Here is a 9,567-nt window from a genome sequence, read left to right on the forward strand (position 1 = left end):
CAGCGTCCGCATCAGGTAGGAGTCTTGCTCACTTGAATTCAAGGTAAGGAAAATGTGTCGTCGAAGGCAAGGCCTGAGCAGAGCAGGTCCCCTCCTCGGCACGCGCGGAGCGCCTCTCTTCGCGAAAGCGCAGCCAGCTGCCCGACGCCTGCCCTCGCCCCGAGTGGGGATCGACAGACCAGCTTGACGGGCTGGGGCTTCGCTCTGATTGTGTTCGGGGGCTCCCGGCATCCTGGCCTTGGCTAGAGAAATCCTAGAAACCAGAGGCCCGGTAAAGGATCATCGAGTTGGTTTGGGGCTGGAGAACAATAGGAAAAATACGCTCCAAAAATACGCTCCAAATAATGTTGGGTTCATAACTGACTGCTGATACTTCAGCCAGGGAAGTCCTTTGACGTGTAGAGCTTTTGCTGGTTTAAAGGAGATCTCTCCATCCTTGACCTCAAGCCATTCCTTGAGGCGCTGCTGAGTCACAGGTGGGTGCTCCGCGGGGTGCACAGCCCTCCTCTGACAGCCCTGGACAGGCATGCAGGTGCAAACCAGTTCAGCAGCCTAATTGCGCCCGGTGGTGGTGGCTGCCTGTTGCGTGCTTGTGGGCGCAGCTGGGAAGGAGTAAACGTTAAAGTGACTACGTAGAAATTCTTCCCAATGAGGCAAACTGACGTGAAATGTTGCTACAGGACATGGTTGAGGAAGGGTTCTGGTAAGATCCAAGCTGTCGAGGAGTTGGTTTTATTTAGCTTAGAAGAAATGTGTCCCCTTTTCATCTTGGAAATGGAAAGAGCTCTGCTGCCTCGTCAGTCTGTCCCTCTCAGCCAGTCTGAGAACCTGCATCTGGTTCAGCTATGAAGTAACGTCCCAGTAGAGTTTCTTGATCAGGATTTTTTTTTTCCCCACATTAAAGCTAGACCTTTTTAATGTCTTCCTCCTTGGATAGCTACATTTTTCAGATACATCTATACTGTTACGTTTTTCTCTTCCCTAGAGAGCACACAACCTGAAACTACAGGGCTTTTGGTTGTTTTCCTGTACGCTGGCCCTGCTAATTCCTCCCTTCCCCCAATAATTTTGCAATTTCCTGACTCCTTACTTGATCTGACTTCTGCAATAGGCTGATCAGAATATATAAGGATAATCTTAGATCTGGCCTCTTCAGGCTTCTGTTGAGTTAGGGTTTTGTTTTTTCTTTTTCTATTCTCTTGAACCATAAAAGGCCTCGGATTCTTCTGGCACTGTAACACACTGCAAACTTGTCACCCCCAAGGCTCTTCTGTTTATTCTGCAAATTTTCTTACTAGGTGGTATGTTTAGGGTCTGCCCTGTAGATTCAGTGACACGCTTTCCCAAGTTGGCTCTTTCATCCTTCCTGAAAATATATTTGATTTTTCAGTCCTCCATACCCCTGACCTGCAACGTTCACGGTTCCCATCTGGCTTCGGTGTCGTTAACAGATTTCACTAATGTTCCCACGGATATCCAACAATAATAAGCTTATTGCTGACATTACTGGTTCCTCGTTTTGTTCCTTAGCATGGTGCTGTTTATTACAAACGTTTACTTAAATCATGTGGAGGAGGGTCAGCAGTGAGGGTATTAGTGAAGCAACTTCCTCAGTTTGCACAGTGGGTGCGGTGTTACAGCGGTGCTGTTTTCCCATGTAGTGGCCAGTCCTGGATTTGAGCATGGACTTGGAGAGAGAAGCTTGCTCTGACGTGATACCTTGGCTTCAAGGGGGGTGGTTTCGGACACCTCACCCCTTTCTGTGCCCCGGCCTTTGGGCCGAGGCTCTTCTCATGCGGAGAGGGGAATTCCTCAGCCTGATGGTTTTGGAGACAGAAAGAGAAACTGTCATTTAAAGCTTCCCTTTGTGGAAGAGGAGCAGGGTTGTCGCAGGTGAGAGGATGAATTCTTACACTCTGTGTAAATCATCCCTCTCCATTCAAAGCGAAAACGGCAGGCCCACATCCGAACTGAGTCTTTTTGGGATAATATTCAGAGCTTCTGCTGTGCTTTCCCCCTCCCTGTGTGATGGGGGGGTGCGTGTCAGAGCTGTTGGCTGAGTTTGTCTCTCCAATTTGTCTGATTTCCTCCTGTAGTGTTCTCAAACAGTGTAAAGATGTGGAGCTCTCCTTCAGCGACGTGACGGGCAAGCCTGAAGCCTTCAAAGGCACCAAGAAAGGCATGCTGTATCTCACCCCTTACAGGGTAAGTCTGATGCCAGCAGGACTGCTTCCTTCTCAAGGGATCTTGTAGACTTTAGACCAGAAACCTAGTTGGTGATAGAAGTGATTTTTGTTATGGGAGGAACCACTGAGAGTACTAGGTGGGAGAAGGGAAGGTGGAAATAGGATAGTTCGTGCCTGTGTCACAATCCCAGTTCCCTACAAAGGCACGTGTAGTCCTGGAAATCACTGTCTAGAGAATATATTTCATATAATGTGTCAGTCAATATTACTTTCTTTGAAGACTGTCATAGCTTATCCCTAAAAAGCGGAACAATAAAACTCTGTAAATGTGCACGCATGTTTTAAGTGGTATATTATTTTGCAACATACATGCTACAGGTGAGCGAGCCACGTGCCATCAAATCTGTTTGGGATCCCACAGTATTAAAGCTGTGAAATAACACAATTGCATACTGATTCTAGGCGTTAAGTTATCCTCTTTTTGGATGCTGCTTCAGCTAGAACTCCATGACCACCCTTTATATTTATATTCAAGTAATTCAGAGGCTTTCCCTCCTGTCTTGCAGATGATCTTTGTGTCGAAGGGCAAGGATCCTATGCTGTCTTTCATGATGCCATTTTATTTGGTGAAAGGATGCTCCATTGAGCAGCCTGTTTTCTCTGCCAATTACATCAAAGGACAGATTCAGGCTGAGGCAGGAGGTATGTGCCCGTGCTTTGTAGACTGAACTCTTCCCAAGTGTCACAACTCCTTTTATCTTCTGCTGAACATCAGATAGATGGCTTACGTGCACGGGAAAGACGGACAGAGTAGCTACAGCAGTATAGCTAGCATGTCCACGCTAAGGTAACCCGCGTCTTCTGAACTTGAAGGCGCTGCTTCAGTGTTACTTTCTGCCCCCAAAGCTAATAACTGACTTTCACAGGATGGCTTTTGCTTAATCCTGTAACTTCTGTCTTGCTGTGTATGTCACGTTCACTTGGTTCCCGCGTGTGCTTGTTTTCCCATCTTTGACCTGGAAGGGTGGGAAAGTGACCGAGTCGCCAGTCGTCGGTGTTGATAGGCAGAACTAGGAACCACTTTTGTTTTCTGGAGGTCATTAGTCGCTTACCAGATCGGGTACGTTTGCGTGCATCTAGGATGCTTCTGTATATCATTGATTTTAGCTTTGTTCCCAATTTGATGATGAAACTGTGGTAAGACTTAGTCAGGGTCATGACCTAACATAGGGAATTGCAGAAGGTAAACGGGGATTAAAAACAAGGCTTCTGGTTCAAATTTCTTCCCTCTTCTGCCCTAGAACTAGTTTATGTGCATTTTGATGGCATCTGGAGAGCTTATGCTTTTACTTCCTGTTCCTAACAATGTCTTAAAGTGGCTGGGTCCTCTGGATTGTGGATCAGCCCGCTTTCTCGGGCTGAAATCATACTAAGACAGTGATTTTAATAAAGAGGTGAATCTCCAAGGGATGACTTTATCCATGGTGGATTGTTTTGTTATATTTCTGTCCTTTATTTCTACTTTGTCCCTAAGAGACTCTCTCTACCTCACTAACTTCATTGTTAGTCAGACAAGGAAGATAAATCTTATTTTATGAAATCTTTTATTTTAAAGACATCTTTTTTCTAAAAAAAAAAAAAAAAAAAAAAAAAAAAAAAAAAAAAAAAAAAAAAAAAATTCCTGAAAACCAGAAACCCCCCCCCCCCCCAAACGCAACACCAAAAACCCCGTGCAAAACAAAGCATTCTTATTCTGCAATGTCATCACCTACTTGCTTTTTTTCTGAAAAAGTGCTATTATACCTAAGGATTTATAATCTGTCTGGGTTTCTGTGCGTCAAAGAGATTAAAAATGTTGCATTTGATTTAAATCCTAGCTTGAGTTGCAGATCCTGATCTGTAGTCCACTGAGGTCAGCAATAAAACTTCATTTGATGGCTTTTGATTAAAATCCTCAGTGAATTAAGTGTTCTTTCTTTACAGTGTGTTCATTATTAGGTTCTATTAAACCTTTCAGGAAAGGACAAAACATCCTAGTACTTAGAGTAGGCTGCTTCTACATAACTATAGGGGGGATCATCTTTTAAAGGGTAAAGAAATAAATTCCTGGTCTTCTTGAGATACTATTTTGGGGGACATCTGATAGCAGTGCCATGATTCTTTCCCCCTGCGATATGACGCAAAATGGTTTTGAAATAAGAAGAAAAAAGTAATTGGAGTATTAACTGTTTTGCTGGCTTGACTGCTACTGAGGAGGTTAATAGTCCGTTTTAATTCTAATTCTCTCTCTCTCCTAGGTGGCTGGGAAGGGCAGGGGACATTTAAACTGACTTTCAACAGTGGCGGAGCCATTGAGTTTGGGCAGTTGATGTTCAAAGCTGCCTCTAATGGTAAGGGATCTTCAGAGCCTGCAGTTCCCCCGTGATTGGCCGAGCTAGTTAGAGAATAGTGCTCTTTTTGAACTTCATGGGCTGGGGGAAGAGGGGGTACTCGATGCACTCTTCCACAGCAATGCTGTGGGTTTTTTTTCCAGGGGAACTTCTGTTTTTCCTTCCAATCCTTTTTCTTTATTTCATTGTAACGCTTTGTGCAATCAGAATATTCTGGAGTTTGTGCTTCTGAGGAGGACCACCTTTTTCTACAGAACCTTATTCCTCCTGGAGTAAAGTTGAAGTATGTGATGGTGAAAAATTGATCCACTTACGTACCCTCAGCTCAGTTCTGTAATAGTGGAGTAAGATGGGGAAGTTAACGCATCCACATTTGGAGGGGGCAAAAATAAATTTAAAATAATAACTTCTATTTAAAACTTTCAAATGGGGGGAAAAAATGCACTTTTTTTTTCTGATACGAAAATTTTTTTTTTAAAGGAATGTGCATTTTAAAATGTACACTTTTTTCTGATAAGAAAGTTTAAAAAGAAGTAAAAACCACCCAACTGCTACTTGCTTTAGAACGGTCTTTTCTTCCGGCAGCAGGAGCTCTGTGTTTGAACTGGTACCTGATAGCTAGTATTTTTGCAGCTGGTTTCCTTTAGCATCCTGTGAACTTGCAGCGAGGAGGCTAATGCTTTTCAAGCGCAGTACTCTGCCAGGACTGTATAGTGAGTTTAGATGATGGGAAATGGTGCCGTGTGAACAGGACTATTTTCCTTTTATTCTATATGTTTAATTGTAACAAAGGGATGTCTGGCTTACTAAACATGTGCTCCTTAGCTTCCAGTGGCGTTCCTCTCCAGAACCCTGGCTATGGCTATACACCCGTGCCCGGAGGGTATGCACCCGCCCCGCCTGCTCCAGGGGGTTATTCACCTGCACCGGGGGGCTACGCTGCTCCTCCACCACCAAATGGACCATATCCTTATACACCACCTCCGATGAACGCCTATGGACCTGCTCCACAGCCCATGGGATATCCATATGCCCAGACTCCAGGTTTGGAAGCTGTGTAGTGGTGACTGGCAGGGTGTGTTTGGTGTTAGTTGTAAAGAAATCCCAATGGTACGGTGAGGGTTACTGGAGTTTTGTCTCCATCAAGGATCCTTGTCCTTGCAAAAATCTGTCGCGTGCTGTTGATCGCACCCGTGTGTCTCTATAGTTGCAGCTGGATGGGAGGTGAAAATGTGGTTTGTAAATTGTCCTGCTGCTTGGCGGAGAACTGTTGCCTGCTGGCATGATGGGCATTAGCAAAATGTCAAATCCCTGCTGTCTGCATCCCTGCCAAGCCTGCAGAGCTTCCCTGACCGCTGCTCTTGTCCAGGGCTAATGTGCTGCTGGGCCTGTGAGCTCTCTTCCCCTCTGTCCCATTGCCATGGTCCAAAGCATCAATCCGGTGTCATCTTTTTCAGGTATTTACCCACCACTTCCGAACATGAACCCCACGTATGTGCCACCTCCTCCCCCCTACTCTGGGCCATCTCCTGCAGAACCCTCAGCTCCCCCAGCTTGGATGGGCCCGGGGATGCCAGGTAATGGGACTGGGGGGCTGCCAGGGTCCAGGTGCAAAAGGGTGCTTGGGAGCTTGGGCTGTGGGTGGCATAGTGGGCACAGAGTGGGGCGGGGAAGCTGTTGTTGCTGCAGGAGCTCAAAGTCATCTTGATCTATTATTTGAGATAACAGAGTGTGGGGGGAGCTGCTCAGCTCTGCATTGCACAGCTTGTGGTCAGCTCTAGCCAGCTTGCAGCTTTCCTGAACTGCTCTGAACTCAAACCCAGCTTGCTGCGGTTGCTGCTAGCTCTTTGGATGTTTGTCGACTCCTCAAAAGAGCTATGGCTGGGGAGAAGGCTCTGGGGCCACTGCCTGAGGCATATAGATGAGCGTGTCCTACGCTTGCTGCTTCTCTTTCCTTTCTAGGGAACAGTAAGGCCATGGAAGCCGCTTCCAGTGCGTATTACAACCCTGCCAACCCACACAACGTATACATGCCCATGGTGAGTACGGCACCTGCGGCCTGCGTGTACCCGCTCCCTCTTCTGTCACTAACAGAGACAGCCGTTTGCTTTCCTAGCAAAGCCTAGCATGCCTTCATTTTGAAAATGCACAGAAAGTGTGCATTTTCCTGGGAGGCGTGGATGATAGTGCCATGAAGGCGGCTTGTTAAATCCTCAGTCAGGAAAGGAGGAGGGCCTTAAGATTCATCCAGTAACAGCCATTCAGTATGACAGAAGCGCTCTGCTTCTGTTGGGCCTGAAAGTGGGGAGGGTTGAAGAAGAGCAGGTCACTGAAGGATGAGAGCATGTGGGTTTTGTTTTCATTTTTTTCCTGGGCTGCATGGAGACAGGGAGGTCTCTTACTGTTCAGTCAGTGGCAGCCGGTAGGTAGGCTGTAGCCTACGCCTGGTATGTGACAGCCAGTCTGCCTGTGCCCTTCACTGCCTCGTGTGGCTCTGTGGTGGGCTGGAGACGGATGGAGCAGCAAAGCTGGCCCTCAGCCCAGGGGCTTGCTGTCTGCTGGGTCAGAGCTATGAACATCAACAGAGACAAAGCCCTGGAAGTGAAGGGAGGATGGCGATTAAAACGGATTAAATGGTCTGTTTGCAATAGACCATTTGTTGCCTGGTTTTGAGGGGACCTTCACTAGAAACATTATGGGAGGCAGCATATATCCTGGAGCATAACTGATACTAGAGAGGAATGGTGTGATGAAACGACAGCTTAAAACACAGCACCTGGCTCTGTCTGTAGCTCACTGAGGAGCAGTCATTTCTTGTAAGCCAAGCCTGGGAACACCTGGGAAGAGCTCATCATAAAACGAGCAGGGTTGTTGACTCTACTATCTCCTTCCAGGATCAGCCACCTCCTTATGCACCTCCTGAGGATAAGAAGAACAACTAACAGAAGGAAATTGCAACTAGCCTCCCACACTCTCTCTCCCTGAAGACAACTTGGCTGTTACTACCCCTCGGGTTAGCATATCTCTAGCTCTCTTTGTGTATATACAATATATGTAGTGCTGGGCAGCTGAGCACCTGCCCTCCTTAAACATTAAGTCAGTGGCAATACAAGGCGGAACAACAGCACTTTCCTGTTTATTTGCTTTATCTCATGGGGCCGAAGCACTAACCTTTTGCTCTGCCGTTGGCTTGAGGAGAGAGATGGACTTCTTAATAAACCACCAGTAGACCACATGACTAATCTAGGACTAAAATATGAAGGCTCTAGGATCCTGGAGTAAAACGACTCGGAATGCCAAACTTTTGACTTCTTCTGAAGCACCATCCAAGAGGAAAGGTATAGAGAGCAATGAGGTTCCTTGCATAGACCCTTGGGTGCCCCAGAAAGGTGTTAAATTTCCTTAAATTCTGGCACAGTTCAGCGTGAGATGGGACTCTGGAAATCCTGTACCGTGCTGGAAGTGTGTGTTTCATGTCCTGGACTAACAAGTCATGGGGTGACGAACTTGGGAAGTGCATCCTAAGAGACATTGAAGCGTTTGGCTACAAGAGGGAAGGGGATGGGCTCCAACCAGCCTGCCTTTGTAGCCATTGAATAGAAAAGCAAACAAAGGCGTGCTGCAGGGCAGTGAGCTGGTAGACTGGCAGGTGTGAGAATCAGTCTTCCTTTCCCTCTCCTAGAAGCAGGTCCCGTATCTCTGCAATGATCCTGTGTCAGGCAGCCGTTCTTCAAGCGTAACGGAGTCACATGCTGCACAGGAGGCTGCTTGCCTTGGAGCAAAATATGTTGCGTTAGGAAGATGACCTGGCACTGGCCTTGTCAGGAGATGGGTCCCGCAGCCCTGGCTCCCTCTGCTGAGCAAGCTTGGGCTGTGCGCTAGCTCCACAGGGGAAAACTGGCCTTTGTCATTTCCTTCGGCCACTGCAGCCAGGGGGTGTATGCCCACATCTGAGCAACGTGGGTGGGTGGGCGGGCGCTGTAATACCGGAGTTGGGTTGCTTAGGGGTGCAGTGCCCTCTCAGCTGGGAACCGCTGCCTGGTGCGGGTGTTACTTACACTCAGCTCTCTGTTGAGACTCTGGCTGCTCAGCCACAAACTTTCCTTCTTCCTTAGAACATAGTGCCATTAAACCTGCTCTGAAGGGAGTCTCTCTAGTCTGGTGGAGACCCTTGTGATCTTTTACATATGCTTCCTACGGCCTTCCTACCTTCACAGTGAAGGGGAAGGAGCGTTTTCTCCCTTACTTCCCTGTGTGCCAGGGCTCTCCTGTGGGGAAGGCTTGCATGACTTGCAAGTGTGAATTCCTAAAGCAGCCCTGCATGAGGGGAAGTAAATTTCCTTATCTGCAAACACTGTTTAAGTCTGAGTTAGAGACCTTCTAATAACTCTGTATTAAAAAAAAAAAATCAACCATGAATGTTTGTAACTTTTGAATTGCACTTTAATACAGGAGCATTGATACCTTTAGCTGCCTGTTCACTGCTGCGTGTGTGTTGTGTTGACCTTCATTCCTGCCTCGTACACAGAAGGCTGGAACAAACAACAACCACTGGTGCTGTTCTCTCGGGTAGGCTGTGGGCCAGTCCTCCTCTCTTCCCTCGTGCATTGCTAAGCTGGATCTGGAGTCAAGTAACTGGGGGGAGAGAGGAAGGTGGGGCTCATCCTCTTGCTGCCTGGGGAGGGTGGAAGGCTGGTTTGTGCCTTTGCTTTCGCCCAGATATCCAGAACTGGCACGTGTTCACGTCCTCGGGGCAGGCACAACGCTGCATTTGGCAGGGGCCGTGTCACCACCCTGCTGCTCACTAAGGCTGTATTCTTAGCAGCTCTCCTGTGTACGTTTACTGCCTATCTTTAGGCAGTAGGAAGGCCTGTCTTTAAGAGGAACTCCTCTCTAGCCAATTTTTTTCCAGTGATGGAAAAACAAATATATGGTAAAGGAAGATGGCACTTAACTGGGGAGTGTAAAATGTGAGTTTCCCCTTGTGCCAA

General features: G+C 47.2%; 1 protein-coding gene across 1 annotated transcript; it reads left to right on the plus strand.

Moving 5' to 3' along the window:
* The first annotated feature begins 1,969 nt into the window (after positions 1 to 1,969).
* WBP2NL (WBP2 N-terminal like) lies at positions 1,970 to 9,046 on the plus strand. Its single transcript, XM_009322021.1, has 7 exons — positions 1,970 to 2,205; positions 2,753 to 2,888; positions 4,484 to 4,576; positions 5,402 to 5,620; positions 6,034 to 6,153; positions 6,539 to 6,615; positions 7,471 to 9,046. The coding sequence occupies exons 1-7, from the start codon at positions 2,029 to 2,031 to the stop codon at positions 7,516 to 7,518; spliced, it is 870 nt and encodes a 289-aa protein (XP_009320296.1). The 5' UTR covers positions 1,970 to 2,028; the 3' UTR covers positions 7,519 to 9,046.
* The last annotated feature ends 521 nt before the right edge of the window (positions 9,047 to 9,567 follow it).

Source organism: Pygoscelis adeliae, unplaced genomic scaffold (assembly GCF_000699105.1).
Source record: "Pygoscelis adeliae isolate BGI_AS28 unplaced genomic scaffold, ASM69910v1 Scaffold60, whole genome shotgun sequence".
NCBI classification, from domain to species: domain Eukaryota; kingdom Metazoa; phylum Chordata; class Aves; order Sphenisciformes; family Spheniscidae; genus Pygoscelis; species Pygoscelis adeliae.